The sequence below is a fragment of the Lonchura striata genome, chromosome 4A (genome assembly GCF_050655825.1).
Source record: "Lonchura striata isolate lonStrDom1 chromosome 4A, ASM5065582v1, whole genome shotgun sequence".
Taxonomy (NCBI): domain Eukaryota; kingdom Metazoa; phylum Chordata; class Aves; order Passeriformes; family Estrildidae; genus Lonchura; species Lonchura striata.
The window spans coordinates 7,286,240-7,313,146 of record NC_140742.1 but is presented as its reverse complement, the minus strand read 5'-3'; the positions used below and the strand labels follow the sequence as shown (position 1 = coordinate 7,313,146).

General features: G+C 45.5%; 1 protein-coding gene across 1 annotated transcript in view; it reads right to left on the bottom strand.

Moving 5' to 3' along the window:
• The window catches only part of GPC4 (glypican 4), a 67,162-nt gene that overhangs the window by 26,048 nt on the left and 14,207 nt on the right, over positions 1-26,907 (bottom strand). The window contains exon 2 of the mRNA XM_021548377.3: positions 11,043-11,201. Coding sequence (XP_021404052.2) covers positions 11,043-11,201 — 159 coding nt within the window. The remainder of the gene's footprint in view (positions 1-11,042; positions 11,202-26,907) is intronic.

Sequence of the window (26,907 nt, the reverse complement as noted above, 5' to 3'; positions counted from 1 at the left end):
GGGGAGGGGTGATATTAAGCATGGCATTGGGGATGGAAATTCCACTCAACACAGCAAGCAGGGATGGACCCAGCAGTGGGATATGCACAGCATCTTCCTTCATGCAACCCACAGCACTCAACCTGGTCAGCAGCAGCCATTGAATTATATTTGTAGATGCATTTTAGTGTAGCTATTGGCACAGTGTAAGTCTGCATCCTCAGTTTCTATCTCCATATCAAGAAATCAGCTTGGGTGCCACAAGGAACATTAATCTTTTCTCTGTGCAAACTATGGGCATAGATGCCTGCAAGGAAAAGAAAAAAGCCTGAAAGTCCTTTTTATAAGTTAAATGCTAATCTGACTAGTAATTCTCGATATCTAATTAGATACTAATTCTCCCCTTCACAGAAATGAGCTGATTAGCAAACACCAACATAACCCAGCATTAACCTTGCCACCACAAGAAGAAAAATGGCAGGTTCCTCTCTTACGTCTTGACTGTTTGCTGGATAAAATAAATGACCACCTTTCATTTGTATTAGAAGTTGACTTGTTCTCAAACAAAGCAAACACACAAAGGCCTCAGTTGCTTATTTTACAGCACTGTAAAAGCACGTTTTACAGCTGTGTTGCAAGCAATCTGTACTCATTAAATTATCACTCTGACAGGCTTCCTGTGAAAAGCTGTCAAATGCAAACATTTTTCACCGAGGACAAATCATACTTTGCCAGTGGTCCCTCAGACATTGCTATCTGGAGGGATGGCAGGCTCTCTCTTCTCTCCAGTTATCTTGTTTAAACTCCCTGGACAAGGGCTGGCCCCTCTTGTTGACAAACAGGCACACACACGGTTGGGAAGGGTTTCACAAACTGACCTGCAAGAGCAGCACGTGGCTCCAAGGTCTGGTTCTCCTGACTAAGAGCAGAGCCTGCAGAGAGAGCTGCCTTACACAGAGAGGATGAACCACAGACAAGGCTTTGGGATAACACGGCACAGCCAGCTCTGGTCCAACCTGACCGAGGAGCAAGGCCACGCTGTACTGCCTTCAACACACCTCAACCAAATCCTGCTGATGCAAAGTCACCTTCTCACTCAAGGTGATGCTCAGGAGGATGAGATCCAGGGTGAGGGAACAAGCACTGTGGGACCAGAGCCACAAAACCTTTCTTAATATCAAGAAACAATTTAAAAATTTGTCTGTGTTGCAGAATGAATCCTGTGCACACTACAGGCTTTGATGCTCAAAGGAAGATGACATTTCCAATTCAACTAATTTTAAGAGGCAGAAAAGGCAGTAATCTGCAGCCAGGCAGTCTACAACTCTGGGCTCTGTTTATTCTTTTAATATTTTTTCAATTTCAGGGTAGAACTTCAATGCCCACCACTTGGTGAAATCCTAGAGATGTCAGGAAATGGTGAGAAAGTCAGGATGTGACATATGTGCCATCTCTGCAACAAAAATCCTGGAGAAAAAAGTCTCTGCTTTTGAACAAATCCTTCTTCAAAAGAGCACATTGAGAAACATAACCATAGTTACTTGGAAATTTCCTTTTTTTTTCAGATAATAAGATGTATTACCTGTTTGCAGCTTGAGGGCAGACCAGCCCTGCCAGTAACCCAGTGCAGGAGAGCACTGCATCTCCCCAAGGTGCTTCCACATGACATCAGATTCCTCTACTAGAATAATTCAAAACAATCTTTCTTCCAAATTGCAGATACATGAGCTAATTGAAGAAACACACTCACTCCACCCACTGCAAGACAGAGTAAATTCCACCTCCAAACAGCACATCTACTTCTTTTGACTTTCAAACCCAACATATTTTTGATCTTGGATTCACAGGTGCCACTTGAAAATATTCTTGTTTCAGGTTCTTAAAAGTAAAAAGGGATGCACTAACATTTTCAGATATTTCAAGAGTGGGATTTGCATACAAGAGGGCTTTTGCTGAGGAGAGTCCAGTGCTGCAGAGCACAGTCCTACCTAAATCCAAGGCAGCTCCTGGAAATGAGATGAACATATCAAAGGGGCACGTTCCCCTTCACCCACAGACAGGCTTGGCACTTCCTGGCAACAAAGGGAAAAGCAGAAAAAACTGCCTGGACTGAGCTGCCTCTTGCCACCACCTGCCCTGTGTGAGCACCCCAGGTGTCCTCAGCCTTCCCAGCCCTGCTGCAGGCAGAGTCCTCAGGGCTGAATCCAGAGCTGACCACTGCAGGAGTGCAAAGCACATTTATTTCAGGAAATACTTTCACACAGAGAGGCACAGTGCTCCACAGCACCACACTTACTGCTCTTGTAGCCACTGCAGAGTCAAATCATCGGTGACTCAGGGCTCAGCACCTAAAACTCCCACATTTTATAGAACAAAGCAAATGTTAACTACAGTGCAAAAATGGTCAAGTCTCATCCAAGAGTTCAGCAAGGCTGTTAAACCAATGTGCTTGCTACAGACACCCATCTGTTGGCCATGTTCAGGGATGCTGGTGCCCTTCCAAAAGGACACCAGGGCTGTTTTTCTGCCCCCAAAAGCCACCAGACAAGCTGCATTTCCCATGCACCATATTTCCTTAGCTAAGAGCTGAGTTTTCAATTGGCCTTGTTCTGTTTGAGGCTTGCAAATCAACTACACAAACAGATCCCAGATAGATGTGCAATTACTCAACCACCTTAAAAAACAAATAAAACCAGGTTCAAGCACGCATATGGAACATGCTGAATTTTTATAGGTACAATTAATTAGTTTCAGATAATTTGCCACCCAGCATTTTGAGCATACTCTTAATACATTGTCTAGATTATGATTAATTAGGGACCGTCTGTCTTGCCAAAAACTTTTATTTGTTTGTCTGTGTAGACAATTATGCTTTCTAGTGTGTACAGGAGAACACTGCCACAAAGAGATTAATTATATTTTCTCCTTAAAAGGTTTACTCATAAAATGTCCACAACAGCAAGATGCATTACCCAACAAATGCTCCTACCCAAGCCACAGCCCCACGGGCTGTGCCGTGGAAGGGCCGGCACTGGCTCTGTCCCTGGGTTTTCCAGAGGTGCAGATGCAAACTCCACCCTGCAGCTGCTCCTACTGTATAAAGCAAAATTCAATCCAGACAGATAAATGGAATTAGGGAGAAAAGAGACAAATGTTTTACAGCTCTTTTCACCTGGAGGCTGAAGCCATCCACAGCCATACCACCTAGTCCAAAGGGAGAAAAGCAATTATTTTTTTCTGAATGTGCTTCATTATTTTTAATATGCCTTCACTTCCTTTATTGCATATAGAGCACTTGTAATTTCCACCAGGGAAAAACAAATCCTAGCTTAACAACCTTTTTCCGGAAGTGTTGAGAAACCGATGAACACATAGTGTTAACACATTTATTGAATATGAACTCAGAAGGGCAGGGCAGATCCACAAGCTGTTTATCTGTCCTGTTTTCAAACATGTGTTAGCACTTATTGACATGGGAAGAACTCTTTCACAGGGCTTGAAGAAGTACAGGCTTAAATCTTGCCAGTGTCACAGCAACAGCCACAATATGTGAATGCTGCAGAGCTGGGAGGAACAACATCTCCCCTAAACTTTGCTTGATTAGTGAAAGTCAAGTCAACAAAAACAACTGAGCCACAGTCTCATAGATTAAAAAACCCCAAAATTTCTAGAAGTTCTTATTTCTGGAGCACTGTTGGGCTAGCAGGAGTCCAGAAGAGCAGGACAGAAGACAACACACAGCATCACCACAGAAGATAACACTGAGTAGCACCACCACACTGACACTGAGCTTGTTAGAGATTAAGGAGCAAGGAAGGAGGAGGACAATGTGGAGACTGCTGTCTGTGATCCAATACACAAACAGCAGCACATTGCATCCTGCTGTAGGTACCAGTCATCCCATGAACCAGGAAAACAGCGAGAAATGCCCTTGGTCCCTTCGTGGTCCATCCTGCTCTGCCACATCCCATGCAGCAGGATGAGCCCAGACTTTGTAGCCTCCTCATCCCTGGTTTCAGGGGCTGTCACTGCTCACACATCCCATTTTTCGTCAGCTATGCTGAGTTTCCCCCCCTTGCCTCCATGTTACCTCCTCCTCAAGCAGCAGGTCCATCATTCCCAGCACTTCCATCCCCCTCCTTGCAACAACCCTTCCTCAATGCACCTCTCTGCAGCTGTTTCTTCTTCCTCCATTGTTTGCTCTTCCCTCTAGTCCTCCCATGCCTAATTTTCACAGCACCCATTCCTCAATCTCTTCAGACACACCTGTGATTTCTCAGGTGCTTCAGCCTTTCCCCACATCCATTTGGTACCAATACACCAAATTCCCAGCCCAAGCCTCACCTGCAAGTGAGCTCCTTCAGGCTGCCTCCCACATTCTCCCAACGCAAAGGAACTTTCTGGGACACTCACTAAGGTATTTCACAGGTACATGCTTTCCCAAGCCTCCTTTCCTACTGCTGTCAGAGTGTGAGGAAGGCCTGCACTACTGAACAGTGGGGATGTCTTTCTTGTTCCCATTACCTCAGTTACCCTCATCTCATTACACTTGCACAGAGAGCTCTTCCAGCTGGGGCTGCCTCTTATTTGTTCAGCCAGCATGTGAGTGGCAGGACACTAAGACATTACAGTACATTAAACACTAATAAAATAGCTCCAGCCCTGCACCAGTGGGCTATCACACCCCCAGGCCAAACCACCACCACCAAAATGGGCACCCAGGGCAGCAGCTACCAGGACTCTGCACACAGGCATGGTGGCTCCTTTGTGCAGGAAGGAGGAAGAGAGAGTTAATTTTAAACAGACAAACAATAGCTCATTGACTGGTTGACAGCAATTAGTAACCAGAGAGCACCAGGCACGTTTCCTGTAGCCATGTACAAAGCCTGTTGCCCACATCTTTGCTTTTGGGAAAAAAAAGCCAAAAGGATAAAAGCAGTTTACTTGTGACTTTAAGAGCAGAACTACTTTGATTTGAGATCATATAAGAGTGTGTGATCCCCCCAAACCCATATACTGTATCTTTTTGCCTCTTACTGAAATATTTTCTAAGTTACAAGATCTAGTATATTTTTTTTCCTCTCCTAACCAATAGGGCACAAACCCCCTTCACCTCACCCCATGAGATTTCCTACTTCTGCAGTAACTTGAACTTGACCTTAGGATCTTTCCAAGCCTCCCAAAAGAGAGGTCTGGTTCTCACCACTGTCAGAGAAGCACAACCCTTCTCAATGAACTAGACTAAAAATCATGGTGGTGTATGTACCTCCTTAAAAAGCTCCAGATGGAGGGGAGCCAGCTGGACAAAAACAAAGAATAAACAAACTTCCAAGGCACAGACAGGAGACAATTTGTTTCATTGCTGTTGCACTGAGTGGGAAAGCACAAACAAAGAGCCCACAAGTGGGATTTTCTAAAGGAAGCGTGTTCGTGGTTGTTGCTCCCTCCAGTTTCTCCTCAGTCACTCCCTCCCTATCCTCAGTAAACACCAATCCAAAACCAAGTCTAAAGGATTGCCTCTCCACAACAGTTTCTTTGAGGTAAATCTTCCCAACACTTTCTGCCCTGGTTGGTATGAGGTTTGGTGCCATTCATTTCTGGAGAGGGCAGAATAAGGCTGCACCTTCACTTCAATGTGAGTGGCTGCAAAGACCAAACCCTATCATTGTGCCTTAATGATGCCATGGCCACCAGTGCACTCACCTGAAGGTGGGTGGCAAGAGGGGAGCTCTTCCCACCACACAGGTTTATTCAGAAGCTCAAACTCCATGCAGCTCTGGCACAGCAGAGGTCCACCAGGTCTCTACTCAGTGCTCCAGCTGTGCCAACACACCTGGAGCTGCCTCCTGCAGATATGAAGATGCTAGCAGCCAGTATGGACCCCATTGACCTGGGTGCCACAGACATGGGGAGACCCTGCCAAAGGAGCAGGACGAGGGCCCAGATCTCTGTTCTCACAGGCAGCTTCCAGTAAAAGAGTTAATGTGAGATGAAGGTCCCCAAAGGGCAGTTATTTTGGTAAGGCAGAGCACCCCGATGGGCTGCCAAATTCTAACTATAGGAGCAGCAGGCTGGGCACCTGTGGGGCTCATCTTTCACTGTTTGCCTCCACACTGCCTGAAGCAGCAGAAAGGAGACCACCAAAAACTCTCTCTTGTCCCTTCTCTGTCCTTCCCAGTTACTAATACATCCCAGCTACGCATCCCACTGCATCAGCCCATCTCCCTGATAACTCATACCTGGAGATAGCAGCTGGAAGAAAAGGGTTATCTGAACAACAAAAACTAAACTCAGAAATTAATTACAGGTTTTTGCCTCCAGTTTCAGCAGAGTTTGGAAGCTATTTGGCCAAGTTCTCCTGACCAGTCTCTTGGATTCAGACACATACTAGCTATTGGAAGAAATTCATGCACCCAGGAGTAACATAGGGCTCACACTTTGGTCAAGGGCACCCCGGGATGCTTCAAAGATACTCATCATGATCACACTTTGTACCTGTAGCTACCCTGCCCAACACAAACATGGAGCCCACAAACAGGAATTCCTCTGCCTGCTCCTTGTACAGCAGAGGGGTTGCGTGCACCATGGACCTGGGGACCCCTGGCCAGCTCTTACTTCTTGGATTTGGTTTCTTTCCACTTACTGTCCCCAAAGGGTTTCCTTTTACACTTCTGTATTTGTTTTATCTTAAATACTAATGGAAAATCCAGAGAAATTGGATCAGAAATGGAACTCCTGGCATTTAATCACTTCCCAGATGCTGGCGAGGGCTGTACCATTTGATACAACCCCTTCTGTCGTCTGGGCATTGGGAACACCAAACCCACTGCCAGCCCAGTCCAGAGACAGACCACCTCATACACTTCCCTCCTGTACAATAAGGGTTACAGAAGTTTGCTGCCTTGCCTAAGTCTGGAGTGCACAAAAGAAAGGGACACAACTTGGTTTAAGTGCAACAGCAAAAGTGCTTATGAAATGCAGGGGCAGGAGAAACAAGGAGCTTGTGGGACTCAGCAGCCCCTCTATTTTTTCCCCCCAGAAAAGGCTTCAAGTTACATCTTCCAAGAGATTCAGGATGTGTCTTTAAAAAGTGAAAAGTAAGAACATCTTATCTAGGAAGCAACGGAACAGCGGAAACACTGCAGAAGAGTTATGGGCTATGTCCTGTCCTGGCTCCAATTCCTCAAAACAGCTGAGCAGTTTCCCCAAAGCACTGTTGGCTAGCACAGACCCTAGTGTGGAAAACTTCAGCCTCAAAGGGCAAAAGAGGTGAAAGTTCACATTTAATACATGGAACTGAGCATTTATGAAGTCTTAATGTCACCATTAATTCTAATAATGTAATTAATCCCCAAGAGAGTGAAGGGGAGGGCACTAAGTTGTGAAGATAAGACAAGGCACAAGAGATTTTATTTAAAAAAAAAAGAGGGGGTATTTAAATCCCTGACTGCTATAGCTGCTTCTATGGCATGAGATGCCACCACAGTCAGTTACAGCTTTCCCATGAATGTCATTGTCACAGAGGGAGACACTTACATGGCCAGAAAATTTTACCCATTAATTTCTCAGCAAAGCCCATAAACACATTTGAGATTAACCAGCAAATCTTCACCTCTAAAATAATTTAGCAATGGTGAATCCAAAAACAAAGTATTTTTTATTTTAACAAAAAAGCATTTCCCTTGCTGCTGAAAATACATCTCTTACTGCAAGGCTGGCATCAGGCTGGTGGTTTAAATTACAACAGGAGAGACCTCCAGGGGCATATGTACCTGTACTGTAAGCAAATATTTAAGACAGGATATGTAAGATATGGGACTCCTGAGCTCACAAGTTCTCTGCAAACCAAATATACACAGGAGGATCTGATGCTGTCACATTATGCATTGGGAGCTGAAATGACTCCTGGTCAGCCCTTTGGGGATGGATAATCAGCAGATTGTTCCATGCTCCCGATTAAAGAGGAGATAATCCATTTCTGTACGGCTTTGGTGTCAGATCAGAGCAATTCTGGCAACAGTTCCAACAGCACAAAGTGCTCCAGCAACAGCTGATGCAAATGCTCCAGAAGCCACAGGGCATCCCAGCCTCCATCCAAAGGATGTGCCGCCACTTGGACTGTCCTGCAGCAGCAACTGCTGCAAAGGTCAAGCACATAACGGAGGCAGGACAGGTTTGCCTCTCCTCCCAGACCTGAATGTCAAGGCTGGGAGATTAGCAGCCAAAGAACCCACAACAAAGATTTCCAAAGGGCTGGAAGACAGGGTTTGCTGTTTGGGCTGCACCCTGGAGGGGCTGATCGCAGCCTGGGGATGTGTCACCCCACAATAGAAGTGTCCACTCCACTTGAAGTGAATTTGGTCTCTGTAATAACTCATCCTGCCTGCTCAGTCACTCTGCTCAGCTGTAGCACAGAGGATTTCATGTTAAACTAAGGAAGGTGTGCAGCTTCTTTTTGCCAGTTTTATTTCCATTTGAATGGATTTCACTACAAGTGATAAAGAAGCCATGAAGAGCTGCAAATAGTAAAATCAGAGCTTGGGTCCATGCAGAAGAGCAGCTCTGGAAGGGACTGTGTCCTTTTTCAGTCTCATCCCTAAGGATCAGGACAAATATGCAGGTCTAAATTGCCTTTCCTTCCAGTAGTTTGGGTACATTAGATCAAAAAGTGTGGGATGAATCATGCTGGGCAAGAGGAACTGAAATGTGCAAGACACAACTGACCACAGCTGATCTGATGACCAAGCACCAACACCAAAGAAAGGAAATGCCATCCCACAAGCAGCCAAACATTCAACAGCAGGCTCTGAAGAAAACAAACCACAGCAGTCTAGACCATGGAACTCCGACATTTTTACAGCAGTCTAGGGCATGGAACTCCAACATTTTTATAGAAGAACTTGAGGACCTCAGTTAGGAGACTCCTCAACCTGCTCCGGCAACCAGGAGGAAGGTGTGCCTTCAGCCTCTGGGTGACTGGGCTGGAGGGAAAGAGGAGTCATGATAAAAAGCCTCCCAAGAGGTAAATGATGGAGGGTGGTAATCAGTTCATCTCTACTTCCACCCCAGGTAAGATTTAAAAAATCCCTAAATCAGCTTTGTCTGAAGCAAATGAAGATTTAGTTCTGATATTAGCACTCAAAGACAGAGTCATTAGGCTTTGGGACAGGCTGAGGAGGTTGCCAGTTCTTCTTCATTAGTTTCAAATGAGGCAGAGACACACCCTTAAGGGACAGGCCAGGCACACTAAACCCAGTTTTCAGGAACATCCCCTTCCAGACTTGCCAGTCAAGGAATTCCCAGGCTAAAGTGAGAGTGAGACCAGCACAGCCCAGGAGAACCACAGAGCACAGACAGAATAGCTTGTGCAGGCTCCATTCCAAAGCTCACCTATTTTGAAGCCCTGGGCTTTGACAGGCATCTCAGCTTGGCCTTATGTCCCCCTGCCCTCACACAGGCCCTGCAGCCATCCCTCCTCCCACAAAGGGGCAGATGCACCTCCCAGGATGTCTGCTCCACGTCAGGGATGCTAATGCAGCGACCAGTGCATGCTCTTTGTTTCCAATGCAGCATTTCAAAAAGCCTCGTCGTTCATTTAAGGTGAAGCAGATGGTGTTCCTCTGGTCTCTTTGAACAGGCTTATCTATGGGCTGGATTTCATTAAGTGTCTTGTTCTGCATTTAATAAGCTTGCAAGTCTAGACACTTTGGTTCTCCCTCTATCACCCCTTTGGTGTACCAGAAGGTAGAGACAACAGAGGTTAAGAGGGAAATATTTAGCCAGCAGATTTAGATGCTATCAAGATGATTGCATAATTCTACTTTGACTCACTGCAATTTCATACCCAGGGATTTTTTCTCTCACCCTAGTGCCAATCCCTTTTGAAGGCAAGAGGCTGCTACCTGCTGTAGTAATGCAGAGAACATTGCTGGGAGGTTCAAGACAGAGACTTTGGGATACTCATAGAAAACTCATATTGAACCGATGACCAAACAAGGGAACAAATGTCCAGAGGAACTGCATGGGGGAACTGTCCTTTACCACAGAGTGTGATGGTGATGTACAAGCAGAAGTATGTGAACAACCCATCCACTTGAGTTGTCAGATACTTCCATATGCAGCTGGCTGTCACCTCGCTCCTCCAGCCAACAAGGACAGCCCAGGCAGCAGCCTGACATCCTGCTCCTCCTCCCCAGATGCCCAGGCAACAGGGGGCTGCAGTGTCTGGGAGCACTGAGGGACCTACAAAGCCCCACAGGAACCAACCAAGAGCTCAGAAGCAAACCAAGAACTGCCCTGGAACCTCAGCCAGACGCTGTGCCCAGTGTCTAGGCATCGACTTCAGCTGTTTGCAGAGGTGCTCTCAAAGGAAAAGCACCTGGCTACAAGGTGGGCAGTGTGTGCCAGCTACCTCCAAAGCGAGCTTCTTCCTGCAGCTCCCATGGGCCAGGCATGCCCTATGGAGAGCCAGTCTGACAGGACACATGTGGACCCTAGGGCAATACTGAGACCAGTCATTTGCTTATCTATCAGGAGTTAGCATCACTCCAGTGATGGGAACTCAGCTGAGACTTGTTCATTATGGTTCTGACCCTGCATCACACTTGAACCCTTGGCCTCCACACAAAACCACTGTGTTTATCTGCTGCTCTGCCTAGCCCCAAAGGCTAAAAGTGAGATGGATACAAATCCTGTGGGCTCACAACGTGCTGGGAAAGATCAGCATTGTTGTGAATCGGGGCTGCAAGACGTGCACATTACAATTACGCATGCTGTGGGGATGTACCAACAAAACCAACTGCAATCTTACATTAGAGCAAAATGGCTTTTCAAAAGATTAATCAGAAAGAAAGACCTCTCTCTTTGGGAAACAAGCAGCCATAATCAGCAAATACTTCTCTCTCACAGGATTGCAAAACAAGGCATGCTCTGCCCTCTGAGCCGAGTCATGAACTTTCCCAGCAAAGAGGGAGACAGAGCAGAAAAACTGCACAGAAACAACAGGATGGGGATTTTTCACATTTTTATCCCAAGGAGAGCAAGTTCAAGGTCTCTGCACTTACCGTCAAACTTCTTGTATCGGGAACTAAACATGTTCTGTAGGTGATTGCTAAGCTCTACGACAGCGTTTCTGAAGTCGTGTTTACTCTGCTGACTGTACTTCTCCTCCATTTCTTGAGAGCAGCATGTGTAGCCTTGAGAGCAGACTTTCAAGTGGTCACCTGAAAAGCAGAGAAGAAAATATCCCAAGTTAAAAGGACTCTCTATGCCAGAGTAAAAAGGTCTTATGAGGCAGAGTGTGAAGATTTGCAGCACCATTTACTTCATAGGAGATTCCCCCCGCTGCGAGCACAAGGCCAAGCACATCAAAACCTGATTACTTAGAGAAACTATATAGCAACACAGGCAAAATCCTTGTCTTTCTGTGAGAACATTAGAAGTGTCCTCTTACTTATTCAGTTAATAAACAGAATAAACAGGTACTCATTCTGTACAGAACCAGAAAATTGACCTGTATATAGACATATTGTATATGGTAACTTCCATGAAATTTTTGCTGAGTATTTTAAATACTTCCACAGTTCATTCAGTTAATATACAACATCAGTGGCAATGGCCCTTTTGTCCAGATAAGTGCTTTTTTCTTCACCCCTCCCCAGTCCAATTATCAGAGGAGAAGTAGTCTCTCTCAGAAGCACAGTTGTCACTGACACTAAATTATACTTGCTTTATGCAATGGCTCATGAAAACACTTCATAGTTCCCAGCTCCTAATTCTGCAGTTTTCTGTCATCGTCCTGGAGAAAATAGGGGGTTTGTTTTTGGAGACTTCAAACAGATCTTTTTTCCTTAAGATAATTCTTTCCTAAGAGTCATCTGACTCTAAGCTGGCTTGGTCAGAGGGATCATCACCAAGTGTTTCAGTATCTGCAACAGCTCCATTTCAAAATCTCTCAGACAATCTGGACACAGGATCTGGACCCATGAAATTTGCTTTTAGATGCCCTGCAGCAGTGTGGGATGAAGCTGTCCCCTTCCAGCACCACCCATAAAATGCCACTGTCAAGTTTTGTGGGCCAAGGTAAGCCCTTGGCACAGCAGTCCTCAGCTCCAGCCCTCTGACAGTTCCCACAACACAGCACCAACACAAAGCAGGTGGGCTGATGCCAAAGTGGTTCAAATTTGGGCAAACTGTGGAAATCCTTGTCAACACAGAAGATATGATCAAAACAAGCAGTCAGGATGAGAAACTCATGTTTCCAAGTAAGATGGTATTTTAAAAGACGCAGCCAACATGTAAGCTGCTGCCTTCTCTCCCATTTCACACCCTGCTGCCAGACCTTATCCTTCATTCTGAGGAAACAGATGGAGAAGGGAAAGCCCTTCCCTGCCTGCTCCCTCCCTGGAAGTCACTAAGGACCTCCAACCACGGTGCAGGTTCAGAGAATCACTGTCAGAGCTGTAAAAGACTTGTCAGCCCCCATGCAGAAAATAACATCTTCCTGACAGGCAGCGCACCACACATTTAAGGAAGAGACATCCATCCTATCTGCTACAGCATCAAAACTGGGTTTAGAGAAACAAAAGCAAGTTTTGGACAATTCAAAGCCTGCCCATGGTTAACACAACAGGTTCATGCTCTCCCTGCCTTGTGCAAGATTTCTCAACAATGTCTTTTGCCCAGGTAGTGAGCCTTTGTATCACTGTGCATGACTTCCTAGCCCAGAAAGGTCAGTGTCTCTCCTTACAGACACTTCAGGGCCATCTTAAAAAAGCAACACAAATATTTTTATCTCTTTCTATATATATAGTTCCTAAGAACCTCTCCTTCTAAAATCTATTTCCCTGTTGTGATACAGGGTTTGTTTGTTTCCTGTGGCATTACAAAGAGACCTTGACCAGCAGATAATTCTGATACAGATAATTTATTGCACAAGACCATCCACTGCTCTTCAATTATGGAAAGCTCAAAGTCTGCTATGGGAAGCAGCACTTAAGCACAGCTTTTGGAAAACACGGGAAAAAAACACGGAAAAATGTCACTGGCTCTTTACAGACATATCTTTTTTCCACAGACTACTTCCTTCTGTCTCAGAGGAGCACCTCCAGCAGCAAATACACTGCTCCAAGGGAGGCGGCTCCAGGTGGCTTCATAAGTCATTTAAAAAAGAGGAAGGAGTGCACCCAGATTTCAGATCCTGCCCACTAAATCCATCCTGGAACATGCCTGGGCTCTCCACTCTGAGCCCACCTTACCAACAAGCATAAAAATAAGAAAGTGCCCAAGCATCACTACTTTATTTCACCCTGGATCTCTGCTCCAATTCCAACACAGGACTAAGGACTCTGACACAACATTAACCATGAACAGCAACAAAGCTAATTCAGACCCACTGATAGTGGGATTTCCTTTCCTAGTTACACTTCACATGCACTCCTGAAGTTGTCCACAGATGCCCTGTGGTCCCTAATATAGTGGTTTAAAAAACTTTTCTGATATATTTATTATTAAAAACGGCCCAGTGTATTCACAAATACAGGTATCAGTTTCAAATCTATTTACATTACTGAACTACATTTACCATCCAACCTAATGTTACAAAGCAAAGTCATTTCCTCTAATCCCCTTTGTTCCAGATTTGACAGTGCCTCTCCAGGACACACGTGCAAAGCCAAGCAAGAGCACTACTGACAGTAAATCAAGCTTGCACAGATCCCATTTGGTTGATCATTAAGAAATAATGCTCCAAAATGTAACTCAGACATTCAAAAATGAATGACCAAGCAATCTAATTATGGAAGATATTTCTCAGTCATGTCAGCACTATGTGGTCTTGGCTCATGATCAAGAATTAGCTCTGTCTGGAGCTGAAGAGCTCTGGCTACTCAGTGCTAATCATAGGAGGATGCACTCTGCTACCCAGCATTTAAAAAACAGAAAGTTTAGGTCTGTGGGCTGCTTTTCTTGCAGTTTTCTTATGTGGGAGATGCCACTGGAAAGTCACTGGAAAACACTGGGGTAGTTTTCCCATACAGAAGTTTGTCCTTAGCACAGCCGCATCCCTAGGAATACATCCAAACAACATAGGCACAGTGTGTGAGAAATCTCATGTCTGGCCTTTTAAATCTGATAGCAGAGTTGATCCATTCAGGATCCATCCACGGGACTCATCCCACACACACACAGACCCTGATGCAAGACATCACCAAGCAGCTTTCAAACACCACAGTGCTACAACCAGGGGAATGGAAGGGATGAGCCTGGAGGGCTCCATGTGGGCACAGACCAGTTATGCACACACAAATACTGACCTGGAGCCAAGATCAAAGCCAACACCCTTTGTCAAAGTGGCAGTGAATTCCTCTAAGGAAAACGAGTGAAAAACGTGTATTTAGGTATACTTAGCAGAGATCTAATGTTTATGTACATTATGTAGAGAATGTTCATGGTGTGCTCTCACTGTCAAGGACTCATCAAATAATGCCCATAGAAGGCAACTCTTCATCTGCTGTCGAGTGTGAAAACCTCGGCAGCTTTTCTAATTTATCACCATGTGAGCACAGCAAAAACATAACTCTGCCACAGCCTCCTTTCAAGTTAGGCTTTTTACTGAATTGTTTGGTAGGATGTGCAATCATCACATCAGGGGCTGAATGGCAAAAAGAGCACAAGTAGCAGAGATTGACTCCAAATATCTACTGCATATGCACACCATCACCACACCTTGACATGGATTTGCAGCAGAGCTTTCTCATGGCCTGTTCCAGCAAGACTTTTCCTTATTTTATGATACATATGAGTACAGAGAGAGAAATGAGGGACCAAAAATTACAAAAGATACTTGCTCGTTGGCTAGTTAAGAGCACACCTCTGGGGATTGGAGGTAATTTTTTAAAGAAAAATGTGATGGTGTTGATGATGTTACCATCTGTACATCCAAGCAAATGCACTCCAGGTAATCTTGCAAACTTATGATTTAAGGCATTACAGAAACACTGCATTTAGCAAACTCTAGGCACACAGAGTTTCTTCCAAATCAAGTAACTATTTTGCAATGTGTTGAAAAGCAAGTTTTCATCAAATGAATAAGTGAGCAGTGCAAACTCAGGGGCTACATGATACTGAAAAGCAGCTCTCTTTACCAAACAATTTTCCAATACCTTTTCAAAATGCTGTTTCTGGATGTCTAGCATGCCTTCTCAGCCTGCTTCTCAATCAAGTTCATACTTTAAGCACAGCTAACTGCAAAACTAAAGCTAAAGGTTCAGGAGCAATTTACTGGGAGGTAAGGAGTGGGTATTTCTTTAAAAGGCTTCCCACTCAGCCCAGCCCCTCACTGGAGCTCAGTAAACAAGCCAGAAGTGGTTTATGGTCTGAGACGTTACTGCTGGACTTTGCTCCCATGTGAGAAATCAGGCTGGGGTAAGGTTGGGTGGTGGAGGAGCAGGAGACAAACACTGCTGAAGACCTGAGAGCAGGGCCAGCATTTCAGCCTTGTGCTCTGCCCCTCCCCTTCAGCACACATGGGCCTGTGTCATCTTTAAAGGAGTTTTATGACTTCCTCTGAACCAACTACCAAAGGAATCCTGGACTGTAATGCCAGACCCTAATCCAATTTCACACTAGACTTGCCTTCTAATTATCACAGAATATTAGGCTTCCACCCATCATATATAATTGACATGCTACCAAGGCTTTACAAAACCCCCAACAAAGATGACAAGAAACACTAGCATCACCCCTGAGCACAGCTCCACTGCTCCAGCCCCGCATTAGCAAGGGGCAAGAAGAAAGAAAAGCATGAGCTTGTGATTGACTCCAGCGGAGTCATTGAGACAGACACAGCTACTGAACTGTCCACTCAATCCAATCACCTTCTATTTACCCCAAATACCAAAAATGTCCAGTTTTCCTGGCTACAAAATGATCTGGGGATGCTCAGCACCTCTGGGAATGGACCATGAACTCCTGTCCATCTTCAACAGCGCTGCCGTAATGCCCACAGGATGTTGGCACAGCCACAGCTATTGTTAGATAACTGCTAATGAAGAGCACGACCAAAATGCACAGAGTCTTGGCATTTAAATATTTCCAGGTGAAATTACACTAAACACTGTGTGTTTCTCCTTGGTGCAGAGCTTGGGCTCAATTGCTCCCTCCCAGAGTGGGACTCCTGAGATCAGTGGGAGCTGTGGTGTGGGTGGCTGGTGGCATGCAGGGCACCAAGAGGAAGGAGGTAAGAGTTGGTGCTCTGCTCCAAAGTCCAGGCTTCCTGTGCTGCTGGGAAGAGAGCCCTGCCATTGGCAGCTGCGTGGGACAAGGAACTCACATGGCTTTTGCTATCAAAGCAAGGGAAGTAAAAGCAGTCCTCCTGTCCATGCCACTTCAGATTTTTGGGTGGCCCTGGCTGGTCCTGGCCCTTTGCTGAGCCTCTGCATCCAGCTTACTCTCCTCCCAAAACTACTCAAGGCAGGGTGAAGGAGCGTGTCTTTACAAGTGGAAAACATCACTCTGCTGCTTCCCAGATACTTGTGTATTTATTCATACGCTGCCCTTTAATATAGTTGTTTGCAGTTGGTCTTATGTTTTTGTTTGGGTTTGTTTCTTTCTTTCTTGTTTTCTTTTTCCCTCTTCTCTTCTGTGTAAAGCTGGTCTCAGAATTGCAGCAGGTTCCACAGTGCCTATTTTTGGATCCTGCAATAGGGAATTAATCTCTCTGGAAGTTAATTAACATGTCTCTTGTGTTCCAATTTATAGATTATATTATTGTTTGTATAAAGCCTGGGATATTTTTTAAATTTTATTTTAAGTCAAAAACAGGAAATTGTGGCTGAATTCCACGAGCTTTGTTTCTTATTTGAGGAATTAAAAACATCTTTAGGTTTTGGGGTTTTTAAAAAAATTTTTGCTTGGGTCACAGCTGCCAGTTTGCATGCCTTTAGTGCTCTCACTGCTGTGGAGCTCATGGAAATGGTAGCTCTGCTTTGTGTCGTGGTTTTGCTTGTGCAAGCAGGAAAGCTTCACTTCTGTTGAGCCCCTGCACAGCTGATAACATTGGAAAGGGGGGATGGATATCCAGGGGTTTGGCCACACAGCCACAGCTCCAGTGCCTTGGGACAGAGCTGCTTGCCTTGAAATGTGCCACCGGCTGGGAGAACAGTGGCTTCCCATGGTAGTGCAGCTCTTGGCTGAGATCTGTCTTTCCGAGCGCCTCCACAAAACCATGGATGTCTTACATCCTTCTGAGTTGCTTTTGTAATTTTTAGGGGTATTTTTCCACATAAAGGATGATTCTCAGAATCACCAGTGTCATCCACTGCCAGATCTGAGACTTGCCAGTGGATGACCAGCCTGCTGGCATAAACAGGTGAGCCTGGGTGCATCTCACAAGAGCCTACTGTGTGGCTCTGAAACGTGGCTTTGTGCATTGACACTGGAATCAGCTGTGTTTGAAAAGGAAAAAGTAACTGGAAAAGTGGTTGCTGGTAGCATTTTCCTGCTTTTCCCCGCCTGTCACATGTGGTGCCACCCAGCACCGGTGTGAGCATCCCTGGAGGTGCTTGGTGGAGGGTCTGGGGCATGCAGAGGGAGATGGGCCAAAAGCAAAGGGAGAAAATTATTAGAAGGAAAAATATTCCAGTTTAAATGACATTGGTTGTGCTGGAATCAATTTTGGTCAGAGGCTGCTTTTTTTTTTACAAATAGCCGAAAGCTTTAGTGAGAAAAAAAAAATACAAACAAGCAAGTTTTTTGGTTCTGTTTTGCCTCTTTAGTGGGGAATTTGAGGGGAAAGAAGAGAAGTCTCACAACAAAAGTAACTGTCTCCCAGCCAAATCTCTTCTATTTGCTGATCCGTGTGCCTGAGGCTTCAGTAATTCTGTGTATTTGCTGTTCCAAATGGATTCTCTTCCATGCCTCCCATTTTTCCCCCTTTAATTGCATGAAATTATACTTGGTGAGATTTTTTTTTGACTACCTCAGTAAAATCTGTTGACCAATCTCTGCTGAATTTTGAAGTCAGCTGGCTGTATGCTTTTTCCTGTGACTTTTACCCTTAGGTAAAGGTTAGAGTTACTGACTGCAGGTATTGGGCTTTTTACATATTCTTTGCTAGCTGGTAGAGGGGCTCAGTCATCCTGGAGGTGGGTTGATCTATTATCTGTATCCAACCTCCTCACCAGAGAAGTGAGAAAAAAAGAACAGTAATTTTCAGCATACCTTGTCCCTTGTATAACACCATCCACTTAGTGCGTGTAGGCAGACATATTATGAGAACTATTTCATGCCTAAAGAATTCAGTGATAATAAAGTGAATTTGCATTTCCTAAGTTCTCACTCAGAGATACCATGGAGGGTTTTTTGGTTTTGTTTTTTTAATTAAGTAACAACTCTTGGTTTCCATTGAAGGTTTCTGTCTTAGCTAGAGCCAGGGAGAATCCTCTAGTTAGCCAGAGTTATTTCCTTTCCAGATTTGCTTAAATAATAAGTTTAATTATGTAATATTTTAATATTCTTTTTCCCCCTTGCCTTATTTGTATATTCAGGTCTTTGTGTGGTTTCTCTCTCTTTTGATGTTTGCAAAAATGTATTATCTTCATCTGTCTGGTTAGTGTTAGGTATGCCACTAATTGACTCAATATCCTGTTTGTTGGAATGAAAGCAGGCTCTAGCATAGCATATTTTTCCAGGGTGTAAAACCTTGCAGTATTCAGGCCACCCTGTCGGGTAGGAAATTGTTGGCTGTGCTGTGGAAGCAGTGATGATATTTTTCCTCAGGTGAGCTGCCTTTTAGCTTCTAAAGTACTTCTTAAGCCTCACTAAAGGCAAGATCCTGCATCCTCCTTGCTTAGACATCACCTGCAAAGGGCAGAGTCCCCAGCCCAGATGTGCTGTAGAGTTTTTAGGCTTGGTCCTTGGGGTCTTCCACCTGCACCTCTCCCATTGCCCCAACCTCAATCTGACAGCTGGGCAGGAGGGGATCTCAGCTGACCAATGATGCTTCTCTGGGCTTCTGTGGAGAGCAGAGACAGATATTTTTCTTTAGTTTGGGACTGAAGAGCTGGGTTAGGAGTGTAGGAACGGCTCTCCTGGTCTATCCCTGCCCAGGATGGATGTTCCAAAATCACTCTGGTTGACCTCAGCAGACAGCATCTACCCAGACTTGGTCCTTCAGGGACTACCTCTGTCATCAGGTCCAGGATGAGCTTTGCAGTGGTTATTTGGACCTGGGTGGGTGGATGCAAGAGCCCTCTTTGTGTCCTAAGTTGCTCTTTCCAGTAGAAAATTAAGTTTCTTAATGTGCATTTGGCTTAATGTACACACATGGATATAAATCTCTCTTGTTCTCTGCACTCCCTGACCCTCTTGGCAGTAAATTTGGGAACCCAAAGCTGTCAACAAAGCAAAATGGAAAAATAGAAGCCAGACAGACCTTGGTTGTATACGATATTTTAAGTAACTGTAGGTACGCGCTATGGAAATAATTAGGATTATTTGTTGTGTTGAAGGGAGGTATGTCACTGAGGTATTGTGTGCACTGCCATTCCCGTGCCTGCAAGATGGATTAGCAGCTCAGTTAACAGATGCAGTAAAGCTCAACTGAAAATAGTTCACTGTTGTTAAGCGTAGGTGAAAGGGTTTTGGTTTGGGTATCAAAGAGTGTATTTTGACTGCTTGACAAGTTTGCAAAAAAAAAAAAAAAATTCATTTCACTATTATAAGCTTTCTCTGAGAGTCTGGGGAATTTTTTTGCCATTAGAGTAATCAGCAAAAAACTGAAATGCACACTGATTAATAACCTAAGTGAAAGTGCAGGGGAAACAAGTGGCTTTAACATTAATAAGGCAAATAAACCATTTATATAAAACGGTTGCTAATTGGGTGGGATGTTAAATATGCTGCATGCTGGCACATGGTGTTAAACTGTGGTACTTCCATAACCCTACCAGTCAACTTTAGGAGCTGACTACATGGTGAAGATGTCTTCTAGCTTAAAAAATCCTGTGTGGTTGGAAAAAAAGGTTCAGGTTGAATTGGTTGAATCCAGGACCAAGATCTTCTGTGACTCTGAAAGAGCTGGATCCCCATGCCTCAATGGAGAGTGGTGCTGGCTGTTGACCTTCATGGTGAGGACCTGAGTTAGGGAACATAGGATGTGCTCACTCTTCTGGTGCTTTGAAGGTGTGAGATCCCAACAGTTACTAACGTTTTGAGGAGAGAAGAAAGGAAAGCTGACTCCAGTTGCATGGGTCTTTAGAATAGGAATGGGAAATAATTCACACTGGAAAATGGGGTATATTATTTTGTGTCTGGTGACAGATGTAGGGAGGCTGCTGCACAGACTGCTTTCTCCTGAAGTGTGTAGTTGTAGTAAGGGTTTGGGATGGTTGTAACACCATGCACTCAGGAGCACTGGGGGAGATACAGCCCCAGATATGCCAGCCTGGTTTGCCCTGCTCTGACTAACGGGTGCCAGCAGCTCTGCATCATTTGCAGGATGTGAGCATAGGATTCGAACTCTGCTGCCCTTCGTGGGTGTGTCACCACTGTAAGCAGGACCTCAATGCTGTTTTACATCCCTTCCTTCCTGGCACGCGACCATCTCCACAGGAGTATTCTCCCCAGTAAAATAAACACAAGGCCGACAGCAACAGAGCTTTAAAGCTAGCGGAGAACACTGACCACCCAGTGAAAAAGGAGAGCTCTGGTAAGAAGCATCAACTAAAAACTCAAGTTTGCTGCTTCTGCCAGGAAGAAAGCATATCTTGAAGCAGCGTGTGTGCATGACAGCCAAGAAGGAGGTGTCAGGGCTGCTTTGAGGGTGGCAGCGTACCCCAGAGACAGATATTTTTTCCTCCCTTTGGAGGGAAAACCTATCTTCTCCATTTGCAAGAGTATTGCCTGCTTGGGGCTTTTGGAGTCAGGACTTAGGACTTGTGGTAATTGGAAGTATAAACAACAAGAAGACAAAGTTTAACGGCTCAGGTGTGGCAAAGTCCAGCTGTAATCTAACAGTTGGGAAATCAGGCACCTCCAGTGTCTCTGCACACCCCCAGTGTCACCAAAGGCACCTCTGTACAGGACAGGAAACTGCCCTTTGGACTGCTTCAGTCAGGAACAGCTAAAACCCGAGGCCCAAGGAAGAACGAGTTTGTTTGGGCAACTTGTCCATCCACACCTCTGAGAATCACAGACTCCTGGTGCCCTCAGACCTGTCCAGCAGACCCCATTCTCATCCTCTCCCTTAACACAAGGCAAATAAACAGGGGTTTGCCCAGAGGGTCCTGCAGCCTTGAAGGGCATCATCTCTCCATCCTCTGTCTGGGATGCATGCAAACTTCACTTTCTTCCATGCAGGGACAGATCTTCCCCAAAGCGCGGAATACAATATGAGTAACTTTTTGGTCTGGCTGCCCTCTAGTACCACTTGATGATGGATGGCTGGCTCCAGACAGCATTTCACACACTGTGACTTGCTAAGGCCCAAGCCTGAGGGCTTTTGCTTCTTAAATCCCCCCTTATTCAAGCTCAGAGATACCCGTGGCCTTTCTGCAAGACCCGATAAGCAGCCTGACCTACGAGGGGAGGCAGAGTCCTCTAAACACCTCTCAGCATTCATGCCATCGCTCAAAACCAACAAGGTCCTTCAGCAGGAGCGTCCTGCCAGCCCCAGGAGCACACTCGGGGGACATCAGCGACAGCAAGAACAGAGCGAGGCACGGCCACAACCAGCCTTCCCACCAACTGCAGAAATATTTGCTCCAAAGCCTTTAAGGGAGAACTCAGCTTCTTTATTTTCATTTCCAATCCACTTATTTTTCATTTCTCCACGCAGCAACTAAACCAACCCAAACCCACCTGAGCCCTCCTAACCACCAGCCTTTCCCCCCCCCTCTTCCCCTGGCAGAACAGAGCTGCTCCCCGCACGGCCACATCCTGCCGCCCCTCACAGGACAATTAGCCTTAATCCTCGTTAGTTCTGTACGTTTCCTTTAAATCCTGTTACCGCATTCCTCCGCGCACTGGAGCGCGGCCCGGCCGGCCCGCGGCCTCCTCGGCGGCGGGGCCGCTGACCCCGCGGTGCCTCCCGGCTCCTGCCCCGCCGGGGCCGCGGCTCCCGGCCAATCTATCCTCACCCATTAGTTCTTAATCAGGAAGGCAGACGGCAACAAAGGCTGCGGATGAAAAGAGAAGCGCGGAGGGCGGGGGTTTAAATAGGAGGAAAAAAACCCCAAAGATTTTCTTCAAGGGGAGGTTCCCCCTTTGCTGCTCTGAAAACCTGGTCCAAACGCGGCGTTTGAAGTCGAGCTACTTTCATATTTATAACGTTTGAGTCACTCCAGAAAACCTACGCCAAAGCAGACCGAGTTGGACTACTAGAGTCATTTATTTTGGAAGTTTATCCAAGCCTCGGTTAAAGATAAGCAAGGTGCCTGGATGTGAAAGAACATCAGAGCCAGGCTACCAGAGCAGCAGGGAGCTTCCATCCCCTTTGATAGCACCAAGGCACGAGATGGTATCGCTACAGCCCAAAATGTACTTATTCCTTCCTGGAGAGGCATGGGGAGACCTTGGGAGGCATTCCTGCCATGCTAATGTTATGCAAAGATTCAGCTTAGAAATCTCAGGCACAATCAAGGCATTTAGACCTGACTCATTAATGGCCAGCAGTTAATAGGCTGGAGCTGTAATTCCTCTGTCTGGGGACTTGAGGGTGTTTAAGCCAAATCCATAAAATATATACATATATTACAGCTGCACTGCTGATCTGTGACTGAAGATAGGAAGTACCTCTCTATCCAAAACACTCTGAAAAACAAAGTAAATCCAGACTTTTTCAGGTCTCCACTGATTTCCAAAGCCAGTAAGTGCATCAGTCTTCCTAAGCCTGATTCCGAAATCTGGGAAATCAACAGCACATCTTAGCATTAAGTACATGCCCAAGGAAAACTCTCAATGAAACAAAAATTTAACAGAATGTAATTGCCTTAAAAGCAGCACCTGAATGTCACAATTACGAATCTGTATTTGGAGCTTGCAACCCTCCTTTCAATTCAAAGTTTAAGGCAACAACAACACACCAAAAACAAGGGTCTTTCTTGTGAAAAACCAATCTGCAAACACATGGTCAACATATTGCCAAATTGGAGAGACACCTCAAAAGAGTGACAATGCGAACTTTTGGGACTTCAAATAAACAAATTTGAACTAATCAATCTGGAAAGTCTGTTTTCTATTTGTGGCTTTGGGTTTGCTGTTTTATGTTTCTTTCTTTGTCTTAGCTGTTTGTTTGCTTTCAATTACAACAGGCCCCTCCTTATCCTAACCTCTGAATCTCCCTGTGCCGTGCCGGCCGGGAGGCAAGCAGCAAGGCACCACAGAATATCAAATCGTGGAATATCAAATGTGAGCTAAAGGATGAGCCAGAAGAGGCTTCTTCTTCAAAGGCTGGTGGTTTTGCTCTCAAATCAGCTTTTTTTTTTTTGGTGCATTCCCTCAACGACAAAGGTATGGCACCAGTAGTTTGGAGACTGTTCCTCTGCAGTGGGGACTATTTGCTGTTTCACAGGTCATCAAGAGGTAGCAAGCAAAGTTTACCAGATGTGGCTTTTATCACCTCAAGTGGAACTATTTTCTTTATGGGAACCCTGGTTTTTAAGGTTTTATCAGATCACTGCGATTAGAAAAGCCTCACTTACATGCTCAAAAGCGCCTATAAAACCTGTAGTTCAAGGTTTATTTGGTCTAGGTGGTTTTCAACTTGGAGGAATGACTTGCAGACACAAGTAATTTGTCCTATAAGCTTTGACTGACCAGTTGCAAAGTACTGCGCCTGCCTCCTAAGCAAAATTCCATCAACTCACTGACCAAAAGATGTTCTTTTAAGAATATTTAAAAAAAAAAGGGAAAAGAAGGGGAAAAAAGGGCTTGCAGCAAAAAGGAAGTTTCAATTACTTTGTGAAATCAAGCAGAAAAATTAAGATCCAAGCAAACTTTATTAGCTCTGACAAGCAAATGCCAATGCCTTTGTTTCCTATGTGCGCAAAACTTTTACTAAGGAGGGGTGTGTGTGGTTTTGATTTTTCTTCTTTTTAAGCCACAGAAATATGCTTATTTTTTTTTAACAACATGCTTTGCTACGACTGGGTTTCGTAACTATATTTGAATGAGAGAACTGGCACAGAGCTATCACAAAGCAGCTGATCCTTCTCTACACATCCACCAACATTTCCATGTGTCAATAGTACTTCACAACCACATTTATCTATGTAAAAACCCACATTAATAAGCCCTTCTACTGCCTGTAGGGCATGCCAAGCAGAGTAATAGTGCAGATAATATAAGACCTTAGAGCAGGTTAAGAGACTCCAGAAAGAAAATACACAAAAGGCCAGATTTTTCAAATTAATTTTGCATCCACACGTTTTTCAAGGCAGTTTGGCTCCTATTAAGTATTTTATATTCAGTTTGTAGTCTGCAGTCTGGGGGCGACTGGAGGGGTCTGTGGGAGCACAGCAGTAGTCTGAAGGTTGTGATATGGGGAGCTGTGGCCCCCTGAAAACCAAGTTTTAGGCAAGTTTGAGAGAGCTGTGCTGCCCACTGCTCCACTCAGGCTCTGCACTGCTGCTGCTGAACAAACCATCTCCTCTGCCAAAACCCCCCACTGGCTCCCAGCCCCCAAGGCCGGGTGGGCTTCGAGTTGGTGGAGCAGTTATTTCCACCGCCTCAAGGACCAGAAAGTCTCATTTGCTTAGAAAATAAAATTTAGTCCAAGAGCAGGTCCTGGGCAGACATAAATGAGACTTCAGTTCTAAGTGGAAAGTTTTCCACAAGACATTTTCATAGCAACACGGAGAGTGTTTTGGCACCAGCGGGAAGGCAGAGCACTTGTGCTGCTCCACAATTCCAGCTCCCTGGTTTTCTCCCCAGTTTAGCTCAGCACAGGATGACCTTCTCAGCCCAGACATGGGCAACGTCCCTTCCACAATGAGCAGTTTGGGGCCAAATATTCCAGCTGAGCATCTCCATTGCAGAGCAGCTTTCTGGGAGTCTGAAATAACCACTGCCATCATGCCAGAAATGCCTCTCCAGAGCATCACAGCCACAACTCAATTCTGAGGAACCCATGCTACATCTCAGGACACAGCTGCACACTGTGAACACCCAGTAAAGCAGCAAGCTTCTGGAATGCTGCATTTTCCAGCCTTGCCCACAAAGGCCTTTCTTGCTTCATCAATGATCCCAGGGATTGCTGTCAACCCCTTGATCCAGCCTGCCTTCCTGGGAAGAAAGGTGATGCTGCTCTGCCCCAGGTCTTCACTCTGCTCATGACTGTACGAACAGCTGGACCAGAAAGAGCCACCAATTAAAAAGGGGTTTCAGAAATAATTAGCTCACATCAATCTGATGCAAAGCAGGGTTGGGGAAGGGCTCTGGAGGGAATAGCCAGCAGAACTTGATCTTGCAGCAGCTCTTCCACTGAAGACGCAGGACCAAGGCACAGATCTGTGCTTCCCAGCTCATCCCCTCCCTCAGTCAGAGCTCCCAGGGGCTAACTGGGACATGCAATAGACTCTCTGTGGCTATCAGACTATCTTGGCTTTCCAGGCTATCAGAAGAAAGGCATGAAAAATTACTGAGCAATCTGTGTACCTGATATTGCATCACAAAAAAAAAAAAAATTAAAAATTATACACTTCTGTCTAGAGAGAGCAGGGCACCAAAATTTAATAGGACATTCCAATTTAAAGGTTAAAAAACTCACACCACGTGTTACTGCAAAAGGCAGGAAAGAACACGTAGCTCAAAGGGGATGCCAGCACTAAAAACAAGGAGGTGGGTCAGGTTTAAATCTAAACAGGTCCACCGCACATCCATCCTAGGGCCACTGTTTATAATCAGAGAAAGGCAACTTTATACACAAAGATCACACACTAGTGGTTCCTGGCTGTTCCCAGGGAAAAAAAAGCTGCTTTTCAGCTGAACTTTCCAAGAACTGTTCATGTAAATAAGACAAACCTCCAGAAACGCACATGGTCAAGGCTGAAGTAACACATGGAGAAAGGCAAATAAGCAGCACAACAGGAGGCAGGGGACATCCAGTGCCAAAAAACCAAGGTGCAACTTGCCCAGGACCTTTGAAGCTCCCTAAAACTGGGCGACCATACAGAGGGAGGGTGTCAGTGAAAATTGCTCCTTCAGCTACACAGCTCCAGGTTCAATCCCGCTGAAAGAATAAAAAGAGATGGTACCTGGAGAGGCAAGAGGCACCAACCCCAAGCACAAGGCAGCACATTTGCCCAGAGATCCCAATAGTGGGGTCACTGCCTCCTCACCCAGGGAGCAGCAGGACTGGGACAGGAGCACAGCGTGTGCTCCAGTGATGTTCAGAACCATCCCCTACATCTCCCACCTCCCTGCTTTATCTCCCCTTGGACAAAACACCTCAGAGCTAAGACCACAGCTGAGTTCGTAAATAAGATTTTCGGACCTGCAAAACGTGCTTTTAAGCCCTTGCCTGCTACTCCCACCAAGTGTTAGTTTTCCAACAGCCAGGTATCCGTTGCAGAAGCCACCCAGCTCACACAAGCACTGCACTGTGTTCTGCTAGCACAACACGACCTACATCCAAAAACCCATCCCGCTGCTGAAACAGACTCCCAATGTATTCCCAGGTCTGGAACCACCAGCCTGCCAGTGTTTGTGGAAAAGGCGAGGCTGAGTAGTTTAACCTACCCCAGGCGAGAAGGGGAGTGGAAGAGAGGGGAGAAAGGATTAAGATAAGGATATCACAAAATTAAGAATTCCTCCTTCTCCCCCTCTCCAGAATGCCCTATCTTGCCCGCTCTCCTTGGTGCAGCTGTGAACACCAGCCTTATCTGCCACCAGCTTCACACAGGCACTCCTCCTCACCACAGCACAGATAAA